Source organism: Mastomys coucha, unplaced genomic scaffold, assembly GCF_008632895.1.
Source record: "Mastomys coucha isolate ucsf_1 unplaced genomic scaffold, UCSF_Mcou_1 pScaffold14, whole genome shotgun sequence".
Taxonomy (NCBI): domain Eukaryota; kingdom Metazoa; phylum Chordata; class Mammalia; order Rodentia; family Muridae; genus Mastomys; species Mastomys coucha.
In genome coordinates, this window is record NW_022196896.1 from 51146341 (window position 1) to 51173585 (window position 27245).

A 27245-nucleotide genomic window follows, 5' to 3' on the forward strand; every position below is an offset into this window, starting at 1 on the left:
AATCTTAAAATGAATAACACATTTTTAAAAAAGATTAACCCAACTTGAATGTTTTGTTGTCCCTGTAAAAGTATAAATTGAATATTATTGTTGCAGCAGCTCTTAAAACACATATAGCAAGTTGTTTCAAAGACTCACAAGAAGGTTTTCCGAGACATTTTGAAGCTTTTGTTCTTGTTGCTGTTGTTTCTTGGTTTCTTTTTCTCTTTTGTTTTTGTTCGTTTGGTAATTAGTAAGTCCCAGATTCACAGTTAATAAAACTTTACCAATTCATTCGCTATGGACTGGCTTCTTTCCGGACAGACTGTTAGTTCCTCGTGATGAGGAGACAGGAAGACACCAGAGGACAATCTGCCGCCACCTGAACTAGATCGCATGACCTCACTTAAGGCAACCACAGGCATGCCTGGAATGTGAGAACGTACTTGTATTCGGAAGTCTTTGTAATAGTTAATAACCTGAGATGAGGTCTTCCTGATTAGGCCACAACCAACCTCCAATGACACAGTCTCTTCTAAGAGACAGGGATCCAGGGCAGAAGAGCAAGGGAATGTGGTGACAGAGACCGGAGCTGCCGCCGCCTTCCAGGGGCCATCTGGAGCTTCAGAAACCAGAAAGGTTATGAAAGGATTCTTCCCTGTATCATGACTAACTCACTCCTGCTGAGTTACCTTGGCTTTGTATTTCTGACCTCCTGGAGCTCTCACATGACAGCTATTGCTATTTTATGTCACCTATTTTGTAGAATTTTTTTTGTGGTACACCTAGGAAACGCGTACACAATGCCTTCAAGATTTACCAACATTTAACATAGTCTACTTTTGTATGTTTTCCTCCATCTCTTCAAGCTTCCCAATATTTAACGCAGCGTGGCTTTGAATGTTTTCCTATGTGCCTCAGAGCTCCCGACGAAGAGCTTCTGTTTGTCAGGTCTGAGCACTTAGGGCCTGCTGGTAGGGTGGTCCTGAGGATCGAACAACACTTTAAGCCAAATGGTAGTGATTCTCTGGCCAGACTCGTTAAGGAAAATCACACGAACTTGCTGCAATCTGAAAGCTTTAAGAGTAAAACTCCATGTAACAAAAGAAGGCATAGTATGTAATTCTTTAATGAAAAAGAATGATGAGCATGTGGACATTTTTGAAATTTTAAGATAGTTAAAATTCCAAGGCAGATATGTTTATGTAATATCAAAGCCAGTTTTCCAGGTTTGGCCTCAAATTTTCAAGTTTGGTCCATTCTAGCTGTAAATCCACTTGAGATTTCTACAGCCATGGTCCTGGGATGGGTACCCAAGCTGCATGAAGCACTGCTGCCATCTCGTGGCTGAAATGCTCCACTACACATGTTTTCTACTTGGGCAGATAGAGAGGAACCCAGGTTTTAATATTGAACTTGTATCCTTCAGCTGGTGTGGCAGAATGAGACAGCACATGCTCTCTTTTCTTTTTTGTTTGATTATCGATGAAAACAATATAACACAGCTGCCAATAATCAGTGGTAAATCACAATACCACTCTCTCCTTCGAAGATGAGAGCACACCGAGAATTTCAATTTGATTTTAGTCCCAGCTCAATCTGTGTGTCCATGGTCTTCACCACTCTGGGTTTTAGAGAGGGAAGATGAGGTCACAGTCTTAAGAGGCCAGCTACTACCTACTCTGTAATTGAGGCCATCTACCCACCCTCCGGGGAGTCTTTTGTCTGTCTGTCTGTCTGTCTGTCTGTCTGTTTGTTTAATTTTCTGTCATCTAGCATTCTGGTTGCCTAGTTTTCTAGGAAAAAGAATTAATAAACCTCTGAGTCATGTTTGATATACAGTTGTCATATATTAAAATTATTGTTCTCAGATACGTTTTTCCCTTTTACTTTTTCTCTTAGTAGATTTTCCTGACTGATACCCACCAGTATCTCCACTCTCTAGACCACAATAAACTTGCCAGGCACACTAATGCTCAGAGTTATGGTATGAGTTCTTTTTTGTTGTTGTTGTTTTTAGAGACAGGGTTTCTCTGTTTAGCCCTGGCTGTCCTGGAACTCAGTCCGTAGACCAATCTGTCCTTGAAACCAGAAATCCACCTGCCTCTGCCTCTCAAGTGCTGGGATTAAAGGCATGCACCACCACTGCCTGATATGGTATGAGTTCTTAAGAGTGGATGTTCTAGGATCTACCTCTACCATCGCCACTTCAGATGTGTGAGGAGAATACATCATAACCCTTTAAAATATTATTTGAAAGGCGCACTCCAAGAATGTCTCAAGAACATAAATGAAGCCCTGAAACATTGTTCTCAGGTATCAAATTAGTAATTTTAATTAAATTTAAGAGTTATAAATGGCTAGGGAAATGAATTTGGCTTTACCTGGATTCTGTTTTGAGCAGCCAGTCCCGAGAGTGAAGGCAGAACTGGGGTTGATTGGTCTGTTTAATATATATGTTCATTTGTTACTCTATTCCTTGTGACTATGTTTATTTGTTATCATTATTACTACATTGAATGATTGTTTTGTTCATTGATGTGACAAAACAGTCAGAAGCAACTTGAGAGGGGCAGGGCCCATGATGGACAGGCAGAGTGGTCCTTAGCTGTGGAGGCAGGCATGTGAAGCCAGTCTCATGGCGTCCATGGTCAGGAAGCAGGGATGAAGGCCGGTATTCTGCTCAGTGTTTCTTTTACTGCTTGACTTACTCTGCATCCTCAGCCCATGGGATGCAGCTGTTAATCCCACAGATGTGAGGAGAAAGACCACTGACCCAATTCATGGCCAAACTAATTAAGGCGAGCTTTGTTGTCTGTTGTTTTGCTGTGGCACTAATTTTCGGAGAACCTAAAAGTCATTACATACTGGTGATTCCCAGGTTTCCGCCAACCTGGTAGCAAATAGTGTTCATCTTCTCTGCTTTGCAGTACTGTCTGCCAACACAAAGGAAACTTGTACTTTGTTTGAGCTGCTAGTCACTTTGGCTCTTATTTTCATTAGCAGTTACCTGTCTCCTGCTAAGGAAATATTGAACACCATGTGCAAAGATAGGAAACCCTCCTAGATCTGTTTAAAAGAGGTTAGAGGCCACACTGCGTGATCATGCCACACCTGCTTCTTTATCTTGGTATTTGAAACCTAGTGACCTCATTTCAGTTTTTCGTGTACTACTGATCTCTTGTCCCTGTTGTTTGCACAGATTTTCTTCTGATGCAAGGTTTGCCCTGTGATATGGTTCTCATCAGATATTTTCTTTCTTTAGGAGAGCCTTCATAGTATGCCCATACTACTGTCTGAATTCAGGCAAAGTCATGGGTTCATTGAAGTTCTGGTTATGAAAGCTTTTCTTTTCCTTTACATACGTGATTACTTGGTGATTTACTAACCTAAAGCCCTCAAAAGACTTGGTTGAACAAATAAAGTACGAAAGGAAAGTACCCTTCTCCAATTCCTCATGGACTTTTGTGAGGTCCAAGGTCCAGGGTCCAGGGAAAGGAGACCAAGAAGTTGAAGAGATTGTGAGATGTCACAAGCAGATAAGACATTATTTATTTGTGGTAAGGAATACCACACAGACCGACAACCTCTGGCAGACACATGATATGTAACAGCACATGTAGGCCAAAGACAGGCAGGCGTAGCATACAGGCAAACCTGCACACAGGCTTTAGGCATGCAGTCCTACAGAAGTCAAAAGCACCTAGTACGACGAATGATCCTGACCTCAAGTCCAGATTTATGTAACACTCACACAAAAGTGTCATTCTGTCACAAATAGTTAGACAACAAGTTACTTCACTGTTTACTTTGGGGGTTCTCCAGACATTCAGTGTCAGCCATTTTTGTCCTGAGTCTAAGCGCCTCAACTCCAATATTCAGCATCAGTGATCTTGGATCATGTTGTCTAAACATCTCAGGCTGTCATGGCTCTCTGTTCCTTAGGATTTCTTTAATCTCTCAATGGCTTCATCATCATTTTCAGGAGTAAATCAAACACACGTGGCTTGATGATCAAGATTGTGAAATCACAAACAAGATAGAACACAAGAATCTATCTAGATGATGGATTTAATCCATAGCTGGCTAGATAGTCCTCACTACATACATGCAGTCCACTGCTAACAAAAATTTTGTTACTTGGCCCATAATTACGTTTTGAAACTTGGAGGGTGAAGGAGCGTGATCAAATGAAATGGCTTTGGGTTTATATGATTTCTAGCTTTCTAACTCTGATTTGAGGAGCTGGACCACTGGGACAGGTGCTGTAGGTTTGGTTTGGAGCCTAGATTGTTAGTTGAATTTACAGATAGAGACACTACCTAAGGAAAACATCATAGATACAGAGCAAAGCAAATAAAGAATCTGCCAGAAACATGGGGAGTGGACAAAGTAAAGGAGTGGTCCAGATGTGTCTCCTTCTACTCTATACCCAACTCAATAGTTGTTGCGGGAATTATTTTTAAAAATGAATCCACCCCACAAACTCCCTTTCTTGCTGTGCTACGGTCTTGTGATGGTACCGTCAGGCCTCAGCACTAAATTCCAGTGGGTTCTTGTTATTCTCTCCCAGCTATGCAACATCTCACTCACATACAACTCTTTACACACTCCCACAATCATGCTTCTAGCTAGGGCCTAGTACCTGGTAGGTAATGCATGACTCTTAAGTTATTCATAAGGCTTTAATATCCAATCAGGTTTATATAACAATGAGGTCACAATTTACAAGATGCCAATATGATAATCTCAGAACCAAATAGTAAAAGCAATATTTTGACCCAAATAATTTAACCTTGTAAAAACCTTAGCCTGGTTATACCCACGCAGCATCTGACTTGTCCTCATCGTCTGACTCCATGATGATCAACTATCCCCTCCTGCTCCTGATCTTTCTCCTCCTCCAACTCTAGCTCCCCCTCTCTATGCCTGTTCTACCATAGCCTGTTACCGCCCTAATGTGATTGGACAGAGAAAATGCTGCAGCGAATAGTTATACACAGAGGGTACCGATGAAGAGGAGCTGGCAATAAGCGACTCTGACAAAAGTTTTTACCTTGTGTTGTTGGCAGTTAGGGTCAAACCTACTCCAAGTATCTCTTGTTCGAGGACAAGGCTCTCAGAGTAGTAAATATCTACAAAAGGCCACAGGATGGAGAGTAGGTTCTGCACATGTGATGACCACTAGCTCCTTGATAGACAATAAGGGCCCAGGTACAGAGTCCCTGAAGAAGGGCTGTGGGCCTGCTTATTCTAGACATCATGCTGACAGTAGGGGCTTCAGCTTGATTTGGCATGGAGGCTTCAGAACAAACTCCAGTTTTACTCAAAGTCAGAGAACTACAACCATCAGGCAGAGGAAATCCTCATTCGTAGTCAAAGCTGTTTAAAAATTTGGTTGTGATTTTGGGTGGTTAGGTACCATTGTACAGAATATTTCATCAAAATATTGGGAAACATAAATCAGATGAAGATATGGCTAGGGTTACCAAAGTTAGCAAATAAAAACAAGTGATTCCCAGTTACATTTTAATTTCGGATAAATAAGTAATTTAAAAAGGCTTCACTTAATTTTAATCATGTGCTGTTTATTTGATTCATATTTAATTGGGAATCGTGTGTTTGGTCTGAAAACCCTAAATTGGAAAGTCAGTGAGCAGTGGGTGAGGACTGGATACAGGGAGAGAAAGACCACTTTTGAAGAGTTTAGAGATGAGGGAAAGAGAGGGATACACTGCAGTTCTCTTAACACCAGAGACCTGATCCACCATACTAGAGTTCATCATGCCTACACTCCTGTTTCTATGTATAGGATTGCCCACACTGGAGTAATGGACAGATACTTATCTATAACCAGAAACAAATACATAAGACATTTATTTGAAACACAACCAAAGAAAAAAGTATCTAAAATCTGAAGACCTCACCCATAATGTGAAATTAGAATAACCTGAATGAGGTCAACTCATGCAAACATTACACATGCACTAATATTTATTACATGTCACTTCATTATAATTATGTTATCACTACTCATAATAGTTACTATAATACTGTATTATAACATTACTACTTTATTATTATTATTACTAACAATATAGCTGTATTATCTTTTATGAAATTGTCACAATTTTATTACACCTATTTGTAATGTACTGTGATCATATTCTCTCCTATTATCCTCTTACCTACTTTATCTTCCTACCAAACACTTTCTCCTTCCCAACAAACAAATGCCCATCCTATTGTCATGCCTTCTACATTTGTGGGCCACTGCACTTACTTAGTGCTAGCTTCATTAGCATGGGTGGGAGTTGGTTTACTTGAATAAGGGCAGCTTTCCAGTGGCCATCAGTGAGGAATATGATTCTTGTACCCTGCCTAACCCTCCCAACCATTAGCTCTGTGGAACTCCTCAGGAAGAGGCCTGGCCTTGTGATCCATTCCCATCCTTCTTGATTGAACATTGATAGGCAGAAGGTTGAGCAGGGAACCATTGCTTCTGTGAGTTCAAGGATGCAGCAGCTATTCTGTAATCAGCGGACAGCTCTCCAGCTTATCACATGACTCCTTTCCATACTCCAGCTCATGAATTCTTTCCACAGTTCTTCTGTAAACCGTCCCACCATCCTTAGCCTCTCAAGGCTTTTATCATGAAGATACAGTAGATTTTTGTCAAAGGCTTTTCCTGCATCTATGGACATAATCATGTGATTTTTTTTTCTTGAGAACATTTATATCATAAACTATATTTATTGATATATGTAGGTTGAACCATTTCTGTGTCTCTGGAATTTAATTAATTTGATCCCGATAGTCTTCCTGATATGTTTTTGTATTTAGTTTGCAAGTGCTTTATATAGAACATTTTATGTTCATTTGGAAGATGAGTGGATAACTTTTTCTGTTTTCTGTGTCCTTATCTGATTTTGGTATGAGGATAATACCTGCTTCAGAAAAAAGAGAGTTCAGAAGATTTCCTTCCTTCTGTATTTTATGGGGTAATTTGAGAAGTTAATGTTAGCTCTCATTTAAAGGTTGGGAGAATTCTGCAGTGAATTCATTAGATCCTGGGACATTTTTTAAAAATTTATTTTTAGCTTTTTGACAAATTGATACACATAAACAACATCTTACCCCCTTCTACTCCAATATACCCCCATACTTCTATTTTGCATCTCCATGTCACTGTCCACCCCTCCGACCCCTCCTCCTCCTCCTCCTCCTCCTCCTCCTCCTCCTCCTCTTCCTCTCCCTCCTTCTCATTCTTCTTCTCCCCCTTTTATAATACACTGAATTCAATTATTCCTGCCTTCATGCATATGGGTATAGATATATCACCCAGAACAAGGGCAACCTATCATGGTCCCATCCTTGAAGAAATATATCTTTTTCTGCCCAGGAGCTACCAACTGTCAGCATTCTTTAGGTGGGATAGTCTCATGATTCCCTCTTTCATTCATGCTGGATTCCTAACTGGTTTGCTTTTGTGCAGGTCTTGTGCAGGCATAGTAACCATAGTTGCTTTAGTTCATGAGTGCAATGATTATGTCATGTTTAGAAGGAAGCATTTCACAGCACTCCTCCTATCCTCTAGCTCCCACATTCTTTCAGTCACTTCTTTCCTGATGTCCCCTGAGTTTTGGAGAGGTGTGATAGTAATGTCCCATTTAGTGCTGAGCCTCAACATTCTCTTATTTAACACTTTGATGAATGGACCACCATGTGAAGAAGCTCCTTTGATCAAAGTTGAGAGATGCATTGATCTATGAACTTTTTGTTAGGTTTAGTACCATGAGTGAATACCTTCCTTTGGAGCAGGCCACATAGCCAATTAAAATGGGGTTGGCTTCCTAGCAAGAGCTATGCCACAATTGCACCAGAAGGAACATCTTGCCTGGTCAAAGAGTTGGCCTTTTGCTTGTTAGATAGTATGTTTTGTTTTTCTGATTACTTCTTAAAGTTAATTGTTTGCTGTAGATCTCTTAAATTTTGTCTTTTTTATTTTTAAATTTAAAACATAACTACATCGTTCCTACTTGCCTTTCTTTCCTCCAGTCCTTCCCATGTATCATAACTCCTTGATCTCTTTAGATTCATTCATGGACTCTATTTCTTTAGTACACACCACACACACACACACACACACACACACTCACACCTAAGTTAACCAGTATATCCTGATTAGTTTGTATGATGTTTATGTATATATGTGTATATCTATCATGTATGATTTTAGGGCTGAGCACTTGATATTGGATAACAAATTGAGGGATTCTTCCCTAAAAAAGGCAATTTCTCTTTCTCACAGCAAAACTTATTTGCCTGTAGTTCTTCGTCTAGGGTTGATGCCTCATAAGATTTCCTCTTTCCATTTCTGCATATCTATTGATGTATTTTGGTCAAGTTTTGACTTCGGTTAAAAGTTATATTAAGATTGTCTGCTTTTCCAGCCTCCATTAAGCTTGCCTAAAATGGAACAACCAGATTATATCCCTCCCTCCACCATGCCCCTGCCTGTCACCATAAGGCATGCCCAGCTGCCCTGAACTAACTGCAGGATATTCCTTCCTTGCCCAACTCCATTTTGTGACCACTGCCCTGTCTGCCTTCATCAGTCCAAACAAGGAAATGTGAGGACAGTTACACCAAAAATATCCACTCCAAGGTTACCCACAGAAGGGGGAGTCTACACCAGACAAAACATGATAGCTAAAGGGCCCAGAAAAACTACAACAATAAGGCTACCCAAAGAAGGGGGAGTCTACACCAGACAAAACATAATAGCTAAAGGACCCCATAAAAAATACAACAATAAGAGCCAGGGCAACATGACAACTTCAGAGCAAAGTTATCCCACTACCATAACACACCCTCAATATCCTAGTACAATGGAAGCACAAGAAAGTGCCCTTAAATCCAACCTTATAACAGTGATAGAGATCTTTAAAGAGGAAGCAAATTCCTTAAAGACAGACAAGAAAATAAAATTAAACAGGTGAAAGAAAGGAGTAAAACTTCAAGACTTGAAAATGAACATAGAAGCCATAAAGAAGACACAATCTGAGGGGGTCCTGGTGGAAAAACTAGGGAAGAGAATGGGAACAACAGACACCAGCATCACCAGCAGAATACAAGAAATGGAAGAGAGTAAAAGATACGATAGAAGAAACTGATATATCAGTCAAAGAAAGTGCTAAATCTAAAAAATCCTGACATAAAATATCCAGGCAATTTGGGATACTATGAAAAGACCTAACCTAAGAATGACAGAATAGAAGAAGGTGAAAAGTCCCAACTCCAAGGACCAGAAAATAATTTCAACAAAAGCATAGAAGGAAAATTTCCCTAACCTAAAGAAAGAAATGCCTATAAACATACAAAATGCTTACAGAAAACCAAATAGTTCAGACCAGAAAATAAAATCCTTCTGCCACATAATAATCAAAACACTAAATGTACAGAAAGAAAAAGAATATTAAAAGCTGCAAGGGGAAAAAGCCAAATAACATACAAAGACAGACCTGTCAGAATTACACCAGACTTACCATCAGAAACTCTAAAAGCTAGAATTACAGTTTCTAAGGAAGCACAGATGCCAACCCAACCTAGACTATTAAAACCATTAAAACTCTCAATTACCATAGATGGATTAAATATGATTTTCCAAAAGAAAAACACATTTAAACAATATCTATCCACAAATCCAACCCTACAGAAAATACTTGAAGCAAAACTATAGCCCAAGTGGGAAAAATACACATAAGGAAACACAAGAAATAAATAAGGGAAGCATACACACTCATACACTACACACACCGACACACACAGAGACACTAAAACCAACAACATGAAAATAACAGGAATTAACAATTGTTGGTCACTAATATCTCTCAACATCTTCAAACTCAATTCAACAATAAAAAGACATGGGATAACAGAATGGGTATGAAAATATGATCCATCATTCTGCTGCACATAAGAAAAACAACTCAGCAACAAAGATAGACATTACCTCAGAGTAACAGGCTGAGGAAAAGTTTTCCAAGCAAATGGGCTCAAAAAGCAAGCTGTAGTAATCACTATAATATCTAATAAAATAGATTTTCAACCAAAATTAATAAGAGATTTGGGAGGACACACCATACTTACCAAATGAAAAATCAGCCAAGATGACTTCTCAATTCTGAACATGTATGCCCTAAATGCTAGGTAACTTGGATTCCTAAAGGAAATATTACCAAAGCTTAAACTGCACATCAAACCCCACACATTAAAAGTGGCAGACTTCAATATCCACTCTCACCAATGGAGATGCCATTGAGACAGAAACTAAACAGAGAAATAATGAAACTAACTGAGGTTATGAATCAAATGAACCTAACAGATATCTATAAAACATACTGCCCAAACACAAAAGAATGTACCTTCTTCTCTTACATATGAAACCCACTATATAAAGAAACTAAAAGAAAAAAGTTGCACAATTGATCATCTCATTAGATGCTTAAAAAACCTTTGGCAAAATTCAAGACCCCTTCATGTTGAGTTTGGAGACATCAGGGATATAAGGTGCATACCTAACCATAATAAAAGCTATATACAGCAAGGCAATAGACAACATTAAATTAAATTGAGAGAAACAATGCAATTCCACTAAAATCAGGAATAATGCAAGGTTGCCAACTTTCTCCCTATCTATTCAACATAGTACCTGAAATTCTAGCTAGAGCAATAAGACAACTAAAGGAGATCAAGTGATAAAAAATGGAAAGGAAGAAATCAAAGCATTGCTATTCTTAGGTGATATGATAACATACACAACTGACCTCAAAAATTCTACCAAAGATCTCCTGTAGCTGATAAACACCTTCAGCAATGTGGCTGGCTACAAATCAACTCTAAGAAATGAGTAGTCTTCCTTTACACAAAAGATATACAGGCTGAGAAAGAAATTGAGGAAACAACACCCTTTACAATAGCCACAAATAATATAAAATATATTGGTGAAACGCTAACCAAGCAATTAAAGGATCTATATGACAAGAACTTTAGGTCTCTGGAGAAAGAAATTGAGGAAGGTAACAGAAGATGGAAAGATTTTTCATCTCCATGGATCAGTAGGATTAACATAGTGAAAATGGTCATCATACCAAAAGCAATTTATAGATTCAAGGCAATACCCATCAAAATTCCAACACAATTATTTAGACCTTGAAAGAGAAATCCTCAACTTTGTATGGAAAAATAAAAAACCCAGTATAGCTAAAAAAAAAAATCTATAACAATAAAAGAACTTCTGGAGGTATTACCAACCCTGATTTCAAGCTATACCATAGAACAATAGGAAAAAAAAAACCTGAATTGTATTGGCATAAACTCAGAAATGTTGATCAATGGAATTGGATCAAAGACCCAGAAATAAACCCACTCTCCTATGAGCACTTGATATTTTACAAAGACACCAAAATCATACAATGGAAAAAGAAGCATCTTCAACAAATGGTGATGGTCTAACTGTATATCTGGATGTAGAAGAATGCATAAATTCACATCTATCACCCTGAACAAAACTCAAGACCAAGTGGATCAAAGACCTCAACATAAAACCAACACACTAAATCTAATAGAAGAGAAAGCAGGGAATTGTCTTGAACTGATTGACACAGGAGACAAATTCCTGAAAGAACACCAAGAACTCAGGTCTGAGATCAACAATTAAATAATGGGACCTTATGAAACTGAAAAGCTTCTACAAGGCTAAAGACAGCATCAATAAGGCAAAATGGCAGTCTACAAAATGGGAAAAATATATACCAACCCTGCATCTGACAAAGGACTGATATCCAAAATATATAAAAAACTCAAGAAGTCAGACATAACAAACAAAATAACCTAATTAAAAAATGGGGTACAAAGCTAACAAAGAATTCTTCAAGAGGAATATTGAATGGCTGAGGATAGCTTTAAAAATGTTCAACATTCTTAGTCATCAGGAAAATACAAATCAAAATGACTCTGAGATTCCATCTTATACCTGTCAGAATGACTAAAATCAAAAACCCAGTTAATAGCATATGTTGATGAGGATGTTGAGCAAGGGGAACACTCCTCTATTCTTGGTTGGAGTGCAAACTTATACTACTGCTTTGGAAATCAATCTGGTGTTTTCTCAGATAATTGGGACTAGTTCTACCCCAAGACTCAGCTATATTACTCCTGGGAATATACCCACAAAATGCTATATCACAGGGACACTTGCTCAACTTTGTTCATAGCACCTTTGTTTGTAATAACCAGAAACTGGAAACAGTCTAGATGTCCCTCAACTAAAGAATGGATAAAGAAAATGTGGTACATCTACACAATGGAATATTATTCAGCTATTGAAGACAAAGGCATCATGAAATTTGCAGGCAAATTGATGGAACTTGAGGCTATCATACTGAGTGAGATAAGGCAGACCCAAAAAGAGATGAATGGTATGTACTCACTTGTAATTGGACTTTAGCCATTAACCATGCTACAATACACAGACCCAAAGAAACTGGGTAATAGGGTAGACCCAAAGGAATATGTGTGAATATCACTCAGAAGGGGAAACAGAGGTGAATGGAGAGATGGAACTGGGTGGGACGAGTGGTGAGGAGTGGCTTGGGGATGTTAATCAGGTGTGGGGGAGAGGTATGAAGGAGGGTTGCTGGAGAGGGTTGTGAGTGAGAATGAAAATCAGTGGGAGGCATCTCTGGGACTAACTGGAGACCTGGGATGGGGGAGGCTCTGGGAATGACCCTTCCTGAGATTCTAACCAGCAGGGGAATATAGAGACTGAAGTGACCACCTCCTATCCCTGGCAGGACTTCCAGTGGAAGGAGGGTGACATCAACCCACCCAAAAAACCTTCAACCTAAAATTTCTCTTGTCTAGAAGATATACAGGGATAAAAATGGAACAGAGACTGAACAGCCAACCAGTGACTGGCCCATCTTGAGACTCATCCCAAAGGAGAAAACCAGACCCTGAGTCATTTAATGACACTCTCTTATGCTTGCAGAGAGAACCTAGCATAACTGTCTCCTGAGTGACTTCATCCAGCAGCAGATGGAAGCAGATGCAGAGATCCATAGCCAAACATCAAGCAGAGCTCAGGGAGTCTTGTGAAAGAGGGGGGGTTGGGCAGGATTGAGCAAGCCAGAGGGGTCAATGACATCACAAAAAACCTACAAAGTCAACTAACCTGGCCCATTGGGTCTCACAGAGACTAAACCACCAACAAAAGCCAATACAAGGGCTGGACCTAGAGCACCCCCCAACATTTGTAGCAGATGTTCAGTTTGGCCTATATGTAGGTCCCCTAAGCATTGAAGCAGGAGCATTCTCTGACTGTTGCCTGCCATTTGATCTGCTTCCCCTACTTGGATTGCTGTCTGGGCCTCAGTGGGAGAGGAGGTGCTTAGTCCTGCTGGAACTAGATGTCTCAGGGTGGGGTGGTACCCTAGGGGAGTTTCCTCTTCCATGAGGAGAAATGAAGGACACGTGTAATAGGGGTAGGGGGGATTTGTAAGGGCATGACTGGGAGGAGAGAATACAGTAAGGTCTGTGATTGGGATGTAATTTGAATAAAAAGAACAAATTATGAAAAAGTTATATTAACCTAGAAATGTATTCACTTTTTCTTCAGTTTAATATTTTCTAATTTGACATGAGTTTCTAATGTAGGATCTACACATTTCTTGAATTTCATTGATACCTGCCACAATGCCTAATTCCATTAATGGAAGGATGAACAGAGAGAAGAGAAGAGAAGGGAAGGGAAGGGAAGGGAAGGGAAGGGAAGGGAAGGGAAGAGGAGAGGAGAAGAGAAGAGAAGAGAAGAGAAGAGAGGAGAGGAGAAGAGAGAAGAGAAGAGAAGAGAGGAGAGGAGAAGAGAGAAGAGAAGAGAAGAGAAGAGAAGAGAAGAGAAGAGAAGAGAAGAGAAGAGAAGAGAAGAGCAGAGAAGAGCAGAGAAGAGCAGAGCAGAGCAGAGAAGAGAAGAGAAAGAAGAGAAGAGAAGAGAAGAGAAGAGAAGAGAAGAGAAGAGAAGAGAAGAGAAGAGAAGAGAAGAGTAGAGAAGAAGTAGAGGCTGGCCATATGAGCACATGGAGAGGGGGGAGGGAATGGGGAAAGATGGGGAATGAAAAGCAAGAGAAAGCAAGAGAGCCAGAGATAGGAGGGGGCAAGCAGCCCCTTTTACAATGGGTCAGGCCTACCTGACTGTTGCCAGGTAACTGTGGGATAGAGCTTAGACAGAATGCTAACATGTTGTATTTTAACTTTCACTCACTTCTGAGAATTTTTATTTCTAGCTTTATTTTTATCATTGACACATTAATGATTGAATAACATAGTTTAAGCACCATGACTTTGAGAATTTTCCATAGATTCTCTCACGGTAGCTTTCTACCTCTATTCCACTGTGAATTATTTCTGTTTTTCTAGATCTTTTGAGGCTTGCTTTTTATCTCAAGAGTCATCAATTTTAGAGAAAGCTCCATGGACTGCTGAGAGGAATGTGTACTCTGAAGTGTCTGGTTAGAATATTCTGTAAATGTCCATCTGTTTGATTTATGATGCCTTTCAATTCCAATGTTTCCATTCATTTATTTATGTACTTATTTTGTATTTATTTTCTGGATGACCTGTCAAATGATAAAAAATGTGGTATTGAAGCTACCAAGTTTTGCTCTGTTGCAGTTAACCTGTAACTTTATACCTAGTAGTGTATATTTTATTAAACTAGGCCCAATAGATCAAGCATGGCTTACTTTTAAGAAGTGAAAATATTTTGTTCCCTTTTAGTGGTTTCACTCAGAATCAAAGTACCATAAAAAGAATGGATGCTGTATGAATCACTGATGACTTCTAGTCTAAGGAGATGGTGCCCTGTAAACAGAAGTCATTGAATTGTTCAGGAAGGAAATAACTTACATTTTAAGTTCAGTGAAGCACCTTGAACGTCTACAGGTCCGAGGTTCTATAATAATCAATTCAGCTCCATAATGTAGATTTATGGCTGATGCAGAATCATTGCTAGATTAGAGGCAAGTCAAGGAAGGGTACTTCAAAACAAACTTAAGTTTAAGACCCACAATAATCTGGAACCTAACTAGGGGAAGCTTTAGTTTATCTCCATCACTTACACTCTTCCTGGGAGCCATAGGTGATTGATTCATGTACTCATGAAGTTGTAAAGTGCAGGTGCTGACCACCTTGAAAAGGGCTTCTTCTCCTTTTGCCTATCCTCCACGATAACTGTAGTCACTGAAGCAACATGCAGGAGACCAAGATGGGTAGGAATTGCATTAAAAAAGAATAGTCTGGCTTTGGGTCCTTCCTACCAGGGAGAATGCAGATCCGGGTCAAGTACAGTCAGTGTTGGATGCTAATTAATTTGTCCTGCCTGCAAGAAGTGCAGGGACAAAGATGGAGCAGAGACTGAGGTAATGGCCATCCAGTAACTGGTACACTAGAAACCCATCCCATGGGCAAGCACCAATCCCTGAGACTATAAATGAGCCTAGTATAACTGTTCTCTGAGAGGCTCCACCCAGCAGCTAACTGAAACAAATGAAGAGATCCACAATTAGACAGAGCTCAGAGAAGGACTGAGGGCCCCAGAGGGGATAGGAACCCCACAGAAAGAGCAACAGACTCAACTAACCTGGACCATTGGGGCCCCTCAGAGCCTGAGCCACCAACCAAAGAGCATACACAAGCCAGACCTAATACCCCTACACCCATGTAGCAGATGTGCATCTCAGAATTTGTATTCCAGATATTTAACTTTAGGACGTAAGCCCTAAATATTGGCTAAGTAATATTAAATCATATATCTTAGCCTGAAACTTTAAGAAAGTCAGCAAGAAACTATGAAGTCTTAGCAAAAATGAGTTTTTAAAGTTAAAATTTTTTTTTTTGCAATAGTGACATCATTTCTCTCTCCTCTTTCAAATTTCCAAACACCCCACTGTGCTCCCAACTTTCTTTCAGATTGGCAGGTCCCTTTTTCCATCAGTGTAGACCCTGAAATCCTGAGGCTTGGTAGCTTGTTGTTGTTGTTATTATTATTATTATTATTATTATTATTATTATTATTATTATTATTATATGAAAGGATATATTTCTCATTTAGTCTAGTCTAAAATTGCGTCTGGCTCCACTCTGGTCTCAGAAGCAGGTTTGTCCTCTGCCTCATGCAACTATATGGTAAGGAACACATGTGAATCAACTTCACTCTGATGGTTTGTTGTAAATGGAACTGTACATAGCTTTAGCCTCCTCTCCACCTCACACAATACATAATCTCATCTTTGGTAGGCCAACTCATTAGATCACTCAATGGGCAAAAAAGTCACACGCTTATTTTAAAACTTCAAACACCTGCTGGAGTCACGTCTTAAGTTGCTTGGGTATGCCACATATGACATTGACTACCACTGTGTTTATTTTTCCTTATTCAGTGGAAGCTAGCATAGTCTATAAAACTAATGAGAGACTTACCTATGACTATTGAAGATGTTATCTTGGTGACTCAGAGTAAGGGCAGACTTAGTTTATTTCAAGTCAGCCTACTGTAGGCAAGGTCCTATGAGCTACATAGTAGACTAGAGGGAAAAGGCTAAGAGAAAGCCAAGATACTATGACAAGAGGCGCAAAGACTGACTCTTCAATATGTCATAGAACTTGAAATGATTTGTCAAGTGGACAACAGAGTTGTCCCTTTTATTAGCACATTCAAACAGCAGCAGAGAAACAACCTTCGTTTGATTCTTACTGAGATTTATTGTTTTTAATAATACCACTTTTCAGAAGTATAGTCATGTGCTCACGTAAGACAGGCTGACAAAGTGAATACTCATATGTAATGCAAAGTACCTTCCAGGTTGTCTGTTAAGACATATAGAGTGCAGTGACAGGTCAGTCAAATGCCCACAGCAGACAGCAAACCCAAGCCTCCCTCGCTCAACACCTGGTTCTCCTTTTGCACCGAAGAACCCACAATGGAAAGCTGGCAAAACATAGAACACAGATGGCTACAAACTGACATGAAAAGTAAATTTTATTAAACATGTTTACATACATGAGTGGGAAGTTCATTTAAAAGCACAGGGGGTTGTTAAGACAAGTGGTCAAAATAGAAAGATACTACCCAATTTTAATCGGTTGATTGTTGGCCACTAAGACAGAACGGAATCTAGTAGAAGTGCACCAATTGCTTCAGTTCTTCCTGCACAGCATGGTGGGTGGTGGTCAATCTGTGCCCCGTGGGATAATGGGCAGGTAATTCTGACATGTGTAAATAATAATAAATGAGTCACTTGGTGCAGGCAGGATGTCTATGGATTAAAACCTAGTGTTTACACAGTGTCTACATGTGTTACAGTCCCACAGGAGGAATCTACACCAAAATATTTATTAGAAGGAATTTTGGTCCGTACTACATCACGTTTTCCAGAGGGTAAAAAATAAAGTCCATCTATAGACATTTCACCCCAGACCCACATACTGAGTCTGGCTAAACCTGCAAAATGTCTATAACAAAAATGGATGGCTTAGATTTCTTGGTTATTTCAGTATAGTAATTAACAAGCAAACTGTACAAGTACATGCAACATACAAGCCGGCCTATGTGGAGCTAACATACATTATTAAATAACCTTTTGTCTCTTTGCTTTTTTTTCCTCTCTTTTTCATATTTTTTATACAAAATGTGCATGCAGCTTTGAACAGCTCCAGGTCATGCTGCTCTAACTGTGAAATCACAAAAGTTGAACGATTCATAAAAGGAGGGGGAGGGGAGAGCATATTGATGCAGCTGCAGGACCAGGCGCCTGCAGCACATACACAGAAGGTCACAAGGGAAATCCAAGGCCAAGAAAACTCAAATGAAGAATATGCAAATTGGTATTTGGCTGTATTCTTTTTCTTTCCCCAAAGTAAGATATTGTGCATTTTAAAAAAATCAAGCTTTGTGCTTGCATTGACCTTAAAGAAATGTAAACTGAAATCCAATAAAAACATTAATTTAGTGCAGAGTATATGAACTGGAATTTCCAGTGCAATATTAAACAGCTCATACCATGCTCTTTCCAGGGCAGATGAGTCTACTCTGGGGCATGGGCTGAGAAGCCTGGGCATAGCTGAAAGTGTCTTAGGCCCAAATCCATTCTTAGTCACCATTTTGGGGAGTTGAGAGCATGGTTTCTACACATGAGCATTTTTTCTTTTGTTATCAGGAAGTGAAAGGAATTGCAGAAAGGGTTTTCAAAGCACTATTGTGTGATTAGCCTTTCATCCCCAGCATTAGTTCTAGGTCGACTTCAAAGTCTCTCATGCCAAACAACGGAAATCAGAAACAAATTATCTGGAATGGGAACAGATAATGCTCTTCACTGAGAAATGATTTTGTGACTACGAATTTGGGTGGTGATTTTTATTTGGGGGTGGGGCGTGGAAATTCCACATAAAAGACTTGGAAGAACTCTAAACTGGCTGCCTGCGATACCCTCCCCTGGCTTCACCTCGCCCAGCTTTTGAAAACTTTTGGGGAAAATGCTACAGAGACTGCTTCAGCCCTTTTTGGTGCTTTTGAAAAAAAGAAAGGAAGGGTCTCTGTGAATACCACTAATCCTGTTATGACAAAGCAAAGAAAGACAAAGACAAAAAAAAAATGAAAAAAAAATAGTGGAAATAACAAATACAGTGAAGACAGAGAAAGACAGACAGTGGGGGAAACCCAGCAAACACACAAACAAGGAAAGCATAGAGAACAAAAGAAGCTAAAACAGCAGGGAAGCAACACTGCTTGTGGTCTGTGCAGAAATGTGTGAAGTACACCTTTTCACAGAGTGCGGGTTTCCAGTTTGTTCAATTTGGTGTATGTGTGTGTGTGTGTGTGTGTGTGTGTATGTGTGTGTGTGTGTGTGTGTGTGTGTGTGTGTGTGAACTTGAGGTTTCCGCTTTTTATTTTTTTATTTTTTCTATTTGCAAGAAGTGACAGTGGCTCTCACTAGCATGTCGATTCTTTCTGCGATTTGATTTGACTGCCTTGTTCTGTCATACGAAGCCATGTTTTAAACAACAATTGGGACACGATATCGAACAACTACTACAGGCAAAACACAAGTTGATTGTCTGTCTCCAACAATGCTCTTGATCGTGAAATATCTGGTTCTGATAATTATCCTGAAATGTAGAGTTTGGCTGGAAGGTTAGGAGTTTACTATGACCGGATGCAGGGAGGCCCAGATGAACTTTCCAGAGATGATTGGGAAGCCCGGCGGGTCAGGGGAGTGAGTGTGGGATCCACCAGTGAGGACGGAGGGAACAATTTATACCATCCAATCACCATGCTGGACAGATCAAGTTCTTCCAACAAGATTTGAGCCACCCCCATAAAGCATTTGTGGTCCATTCTTCCATAGTCACCCCAGACAATCACCTGCAGATAGAGAAACACAATATGAGTTGAACTTCCTTTGTCCACATGTGAGGACATTCTGCAAAAGTGTAGAGTGGGTAAAGGTTAAGATGCAAGGATATATAAGAGAAAGCATGCGAACAAATGTCTCTATATGTGTTTATTCATATATATGCTGATACACACATACACACACACACACACACACTATTGTATACTAGGCAATGCTGAGGCAGTGAGTGTGTGTGTCTGCACCCACAACTTAAGATCTGCAAATCTAGAAGAGCAAAACAAGCAATCTGAGCAATGGGCACAGTGGAGCACATTTTCAATGGCTTCTGCGAACAGAGTGAGAGCATGCTGCATACTTCTTTTAAGTGATAGACTTGCTAGTGAAGGGGCAGATGGAAGACAAGTGAAGGCGGTATCTCGATTTCTTCCACAGTTTGACTTAATGGTTAACAGTGAACAAATGAGTGCACAGGCACTTATTACTCTTAACCACACTGGTGTCAGGGGAGCCTTCCAGTACACACACACATTCTTGGGGTCTGTGTTCTAATCCTGAGGTCATCTATTAAGTTTGGTACTGAACCATTCATCTGCTTTGCAAAGCTAAGAATGTGAAACCTGCTTTCTCATCGTACACCGACAAAGCACTTTGTTTCTGTGATCCTAAAACACAATCTTTACTATAAAGATAATGATATTTAGGGCACAAAGTCATTAGAAACGTTGAAAGAGGTATGTATGGAAGTAGCGGACATAGGTGAGTTTTGTTCCTGTTTCTATTTTTTTTCTTCTACAGTCTTCCATTTTATAGCTCATATCTGATGTTGAGTAATGATGAGTCATTCTTACCATTTTGCCATGGTATCTATCAGTCTATGTATCTATCATCTATATCTATCATATCATATCTATCTATCTATCTATCTATCTATCTATCTATCTATCTATCTATCATCTATCTATCTATCTACAATCATCTAGCATTTATCTATCTATACATATCTATCTATCCATCTATCTACTAATCATCTATTTATCTATTTATATCCATTTATGTCAATCAATCAATCAATCAATCAATCAACTGTCTATCAATCATCTATCTATTATCGTCTATGTAGCTATATACCTATAATCATCTATCTATCTATCTATCTATCTATCTATCTATCTATCTATCTTATATCATCCATATTTGCCACCTTTATTACCTATTATCTAACTCTATATTATCTGTATTCTTTACAGCTATGTATCAAGGAGAGGAAGAAAGTTAAGGTTTAAAGAGGAAAGAGTCAAAGAAGAAAAGAGAAAGATGTTGAGTTTTGTTTCTTCCCACTATATACATCAGATATTGTTAATGCCATACATACTGTACTATAAACTGACCAGTTCTAGCTTTCTCCTCATGGACATTAATAAGCTAGGATTTACTGAAAAACATTTCCTAAATGCTATCCACATCGTCAATGAGCTGATAGATATCACAGTGTAATTAGCCAAGCACAGTTTACTGACCTGAAGAACTTTACCCTGTGGACTTTCATCAAAAACCAGGGACTGCTGATACAAGGGATCGAGAGTTTTCCGTGCAATTCTTGTCTTCTTTTTGGCAATACAGGCTCCATTTTCCAAAAGATAAACTTTCACATAGGGAGCTAGAACAAGATGAGTAGACATATAAGCACGTATTGCTAAAACTCTATTTTTATTAGTCTAAACCTTACAGGGGATTGGAGATTCTTATGGAGATTAAGATATATCTTAAACTGCTATGTACATTTTCATTGGTCTAAACATCCGACTCCTTGCAATCCATTCATCCATCACCACTGCTGTGCTTTTCCTCTTGTCAAATAAATGTCCCTGAAATCATCTTGACCCATTTACTTGAGTCAGGGATGGCATAAAAATGCAGGTCCACATCTTACACCCCAATTCTTTTTCTTTTGTAGTTTTAGCTATATAGAAAAACATTTAGCATAAGAAATATCTATAATTATTTTAAAGAATAACAGCATTTCTCTAGTACTTCTCAACAGAATAATTATGCAAAGAAAACCCAAATCCATTTTTATAAAATCAAAGATTAAATAAAATTGTATTTTAAGCAATCAAATGAAGCAAAATCAAGAATGTAAGATTTGAAAGCTTTATTTTTACATGCTTTCAGCTAAGATCAAATGTAAACCCACATGTAACAAAATTATTAAGATTTTCCATATTTAAGTCTTGCCCAGGGGTTGGAGATATGACTCAATAATTAAGAGCACATACTACTCTTGCAGAGGACCTGGGATCGGTTCCTAGCAGCCACATGGCAGCTTATAACAATCTGTAATTCCAGTTCCAGGTGGTCCAATTCTCTCTTCTATGAGTACTGCATACATGAATGCATACACACACACACACACACACACATATATATATAATCACTCTACACATCACAGTTAAAATAAATACTCCTTTAAAAAAGCCCTGTACAAAATGGTGCAACTTTTCCTTACCGGGTGTAGATTTGGAGCCAGGTTTTTGTGTAAGGCTCCGGGCTCTGATAACCTCAACCTCCAACTGACCCTTCTTATCCTCCATCCCGATTTGGATATCGCCTGCAAGTGAAGGCAAAGCAAAATGTCAGCTTCTACTTAAGTCAGGAGATCAGGAAAGAAAATGGTGAAAGATTGACAGCTGTGGAACTATTATTCTCCGTGATGGGAGATGACTGCTGACATGAATATTAAATCCACTTTCCTTTCTCAGGTTACAAATCAATTTGTCAAAGTATTTTACATTTTTATCTGATACTAATTCCATGTTTAATTTTTAGAATGCTTATCTGCTTTTTGATGCATATTTCGAGTACACATGCATGCTGCGTGAGTGAGCGCTGTGTGCATGCGTGCGTGTGTGTGGGCATGTGCCTGTCAGAGGACAACTTGCCAGGGTTTGGTTTTCTCTTCTCACCATATGCATCTTGGGTGGAACCCACGTCTTCAGTTTGACAGCCAGCACCTTTTATCATGGAGCTAGCTTAATGATTCCCATGTCCATCTTTTGAGATGAACAAGCTAGCTGAAGAATGGCTAACCACAACATCGAGGTGTTTACAGGATGTGTGTACTCTGTTACAGTCTTCTTGCCCTTCTGATACCTACCATATTTACTCAGCAATAACAAAGTGTAACTCTCAATTTCAATATGAAGAGAGAAAGCCACTGGTAATAGTTCAGTCACTACTTCAACTGCATAAATATTGTCTGCATGGTAATGTATTTTTGTTGTAAAGACACCACAGACCATGAAATGGACAGCACTTTTACCTCTTTAAGAAGTCTTCTGTTGATGCAAATATGGGTTATTTACATTACTGTCATTTGAGGTATAATGAACAATTTTATAAGGATTGCCATCTGGGTGGGGGTGATACATCCATTTAATCCCAGAACTTGGCAGAGGCAGGTGACTCTCTGAGTTCAAGGACAGCCTGGTCTACAGAGTGAGTTAAGACAACCAGGGCTACACAGGAAAAACCCTGTCTTGAAAAAACAAAACACAACCAAAACAAACCCCCTAAAACCATAACAACAACAACAAAAAAAACCCTATCAAATGCCTTGTTGGTTATGTAAGTTTTCAGCTTTTTAAGTATATAGAGCTAACCATACAGTGAATCACATGTCACCAACTTTCCATTATAAAAGCTGTGCCCATGTTCTGGACATTCAAAACTTCCACACATACTGCCAAGTGTCCATTATAAAGGCTGTGCCTATGTGTCCTATCTGCAGAATGTCTTTCCATGTCTCACAGTAGTGGATATTAGTTAGAAATAGATAGTTTTGTCATAATGGTTTTGAAAGGCTGCATTTCATGGATTCCTTGGAAAGCGGGGTTTTGAGCATCAAGCACATGTTGATATAAAAACTCATTATCATCTAGACTGAATTAGAGAGCGACCTGTTCTTTTTATATATTAGAAGTACTGGTTTCAGCATTTCCTTGTCTCTTGTATTCATAGCTTTCAAACTCATGGTGAAACTATTTGAAACTAGTTCTCCAAAGTTTTAGTGGGGGTCATGGTAAGTGATAATGGCTGCAATTCCACTTGGCAATGCCCTGACTTCCATTTCTTCACACATGCTTTTTGGTAGGTGACATTGTTTGATAACTCAATAACTGCTTATCTTAAATAAAATTCCATGTCAAATATTTGTATAAATGGTACCATTAAGCAATTTCTTCCATTCTAGAAACATATTTTGGGGTGTATGTGTCTGTGCCCCCAAGACCAGAAAAAGATGGGAAATCCCATTATGCTAGAGATGCTGTGTGAGTTTGAGTAGCCAGATTGAGTTCTGGATGGAACTGGATTCTCTTCAAGGGTAGTGCATGCTGTTAGTCACTAAGTCATCTCTCCAGACTACTATCTAATTTTCTATTTTGTGAATGTCATATTTAATTTACTTATTCTTGGTTGAGGTTATTGCCTTATTTTATTTTGAACTGTTACAAAGCATGCTACAAATAAGTCCCTACAAATATATAGCTAGAAGTTGTATTGTTGAGTTACAGTATATATATATATATATATATTTCATTTATATATATATACATATATATATAAATGAAAGTATATACAAATATACTTTCATTTTTGCTAGATGCCACCATATTATGCCAGTCAATGATGTACTGGCATTAAACTTCTCCAAGTACTATATGATATTTGAATGTAGGAACTAACATATGTATATATTGTAGAGTTATCAGATTGAATATGTTGTATTTCACCCCTAAACTGTTGTCTTTTTTAAAAAAACTGAATTACTGTATAATTTCACCAAACATGTTCTTACATGCTGATATAAATATATTTCTTCTTCATTAATGTAGTTAATTCCATTCCTTTTGAGACATTAAATCAGTCATGGCACTTGCGGGAAAATGTCAGTTTTGTTATCACTACTTTTAATATTACTGGGTTTGTGTTGCCTGGGTTCATGGAGACTTTTGAAAGTATGGGTTCAGGAGGAAAACTGTGGTTGAGATGTACTGTAGGATAGAAGGATCTACTTAAAAAATAAACAGTTTCAGTTTGGGAAATTCATTCAGTTTTAAAATGTGGCTTCTACCATGCATGTTCTTCCCTTGTTCTGGAACAATGCTTATACATACATACATACATACATACACACACACACACACACACACACACACACATACATACATGCATACATACACACATGCATATATACATATGTACATACACATATCAGCACTGTTACTTTCACTTTACTTCTCTTCCTATTCATTCCTTCCATTCTTCTCTGGGTAAGGTCTTATATGGTTTATCTTTTAGTTAATCAATTCCCCAACTCCCAACTTTGCTTGAATAATACAATCTCTCAATTATTATGTTAATTACATTTCTCAGTTCTACAAAACTCAGTTTTTTTCATAACTTTTTATTATCTCTTGTATTTCTCAATCTTATTCTTTTGGTTCTTTGAACTGGATAATTTTTTAAAGATTTTTAGTTTGCATATGTGCATCTTCATGTATGCATGCCCTCGGTGGAGGTGTCTGTGAGATCATAAGAAGGTGTTGGAATTTATAGTTGTAGCCACTTGATATGGGTGTTATGAACTAGGGTCCTTTGGGAGAGCGGCAGCTGTACTTAACCCCTGCCATATCTCTAATTTCCTTCAGTCTAACCATTTAACTTTAATGTACGGACTCAGTTTTAGTTTGTTTCTATTTTCTGCTGCTTTTGTATTTAAAACAAATGTCTCCCTTTTCCTTTCTTGACTGGTTAGATGTGTTTGGTATGTGGTGATTGCTTTTACAATATTGTTTTTAGAAAAAAGATGTTATTGCTTCAGAAATAAATTTTATTTCTATAAAGTGCTGTGTCCCCATAAACTGAATGCAATCTCTGATCGCTTTAAAGAGTAAATTGGGTGATTGTAATTCCTTACACCTAGAGATCCCCCATGTATATCCAGCTTAGCTATGTTTGCAAAGTAGATGTAGTCTACCATTTAGTCTGAACCATGAACAAGGGTTGGTAACCAGGTTGACTCACATTCTTAATCTCCAGTTTGTGTAAGAAAAGTAATTCCTCCAGTGGAAGAGAAGGCTTCTGTCCTTTCTAGGAAACTGGCTTTCAGGTGAACAGCTAGCTATGGATTTGATGTGAATCTCACCTCATCTGTGATGAAGCCATATAGCCATACTTCTTTCCAGCATTTACTTTTGATGTTGTTCTTTAAGCTTGCGTCTTGTGAATCATAACATACAGCTGTGTTGTGATCCTTCAATCTCATTTATACTTTATGTGTGAGAATAGTAATACCTTTTCTCATTTGTGATATTACTATGTAATCTTAAATGACCTTGTCAACCATAAACCTCAGAAAAATAATCCTTACCCATGGCAGGGGTGGCAAGGGTTTGACGGCCAACAAGCTGGGCTGGCCCCAATCCATCAAGGAAATCACTGAACTGGCTGTCGGGTCCTACTCGAACTCCAGGAAATATTAAGCTACAGCAAACACATAAGAGCAAAACGAAATTAGACTTCTTGCTAGTTTCTTTTTAAATAATTCTGATCATCAGACATATACCCCAGTTGGCAGTTGTTTTACTGTTTATTCATGCTACCTATAAGGCAAGCATATGAAGCTCAACTCTTCATTTGATTCAGAGGAAGGAGTTTTATTATCAGAAGCCATCTAGGACAGACAAAATAGTAACATGATTTTCTGAAGATGGCCTATGTATGTTATTGCATGGTCTGCAATGGGTGAACTGATTTGCAAGGTCTTCAGAGATTTTTATCACCTAACTAATTCTTGTTATTATGTCTTTCTTGCTATTATTAAACAGTAAAATGATTCCTAGGCATTAGACCACCTTACTGGGCAGAGTTTCTGCAAATCAATGAAGATTCTCTTGTAGTAAAGCTATGTAGACAAATATATGATTTCTTAATTCCTAATAATCATTCTATAGAATTCCCAAATTTATACCAGTAGTTTTGAGCTCTCTATAGAAAGGACTGGAAAGAGGGCTAATTGCACTAAGATAGATAACAGGTTTGGATCAAATTTATGATGAGGGAAAACATTTTTTCTAGGCTGGTTATAAAACCATTTTCTGATCACTAAAAGTTATAAACTGGGAATAAACAATTTATTGTAAATGTAAGGATAAAAGATAAAATATTGACCAGATTTATTGAAGTTACAAAACTTCAACACTAATGAGGTGTAAGGCAGATGATTTGCCTCTTGACAAAACTGTGCTAATTTATGACATAAGAATTATTGTTTTACGCCGGGCGGTGTTGGCGCACGCCTTTAATCCCAGCACTTGGGAGGCAGAGGCAGGCGGATTTCTGAGTTCGAGGCCAGCCTGGTCTCCAGAGTGAGTTCCAGGACAGCCAGGGCTATACAGAGAAACCCTGTCTCGAAAAAGAAAAAAAAAAAAAAAAAAAAAAAAAAAAAAAAAGAATTATTGTTTTAAACTCTTAATGAGCCTGTGAAGCTAGTGGCAGAAAAAGAATGAGTAATTAGACAACTTGTCTCAATGGAAACACATGTTAACATCTCTGTTGCAACTTCTAATTCAATTTATGATTTGAATTTATGTTTTATACTTGTGAACTTTTGAAAAAAAATAAGTTGCTTGGAATACCATGTGATCATGCATCCTGAAAAGATATAAGAATTAAATATGGCAAAATTGGGTTGGTGAGCAGGGGGAGGGGGGAGGGAATAGTTTTTTTTTTTTT

General features: G+C 38.5%; 1 protein-coding gene across 33 annotated transcripts in view; it reads right to left on the reverse strand.

Moving 5' to 3' along the window:
• Positions 1-16784: 16784 nt before the first annotated feature.
• Rims1 (regulating synaptic membrane exocytosis 1) overlaps positions 16785-27245 on the reverse strand; it is a 501635-nt gene continuing 491174 nt past the window's right edge. For 31 of the 33 annotated variants that reach the window (XM_031367027.1, XM_031367031.1, XM_031367029.1 and 28 more), the window contains 4 exons: positions 25882-25994; positions 21958-22059; positions 20969-21108; positions 17060-19459 (listed from right to left, as the gene is read on the reverse strand). In XM_031367027.1, coding sequence (XP_031222887.1) covers positions 19241-19459; positions 20969-21108; positions 21958-22059; positions 25882-25994 — 574 coding nt within the window. In that variant the 3' untranslated portion in view covers positions 17060-19240. Of the gene's footprint in view, positions 19460-20968; positions 21109-21957; positions 22060-25881; positions 25995-27245 lie in introns of all 33 variants that reach the window. The other 2 variants (XM_031367021.1, XM_031367035.1) reach the window with 1 other exon arrangement.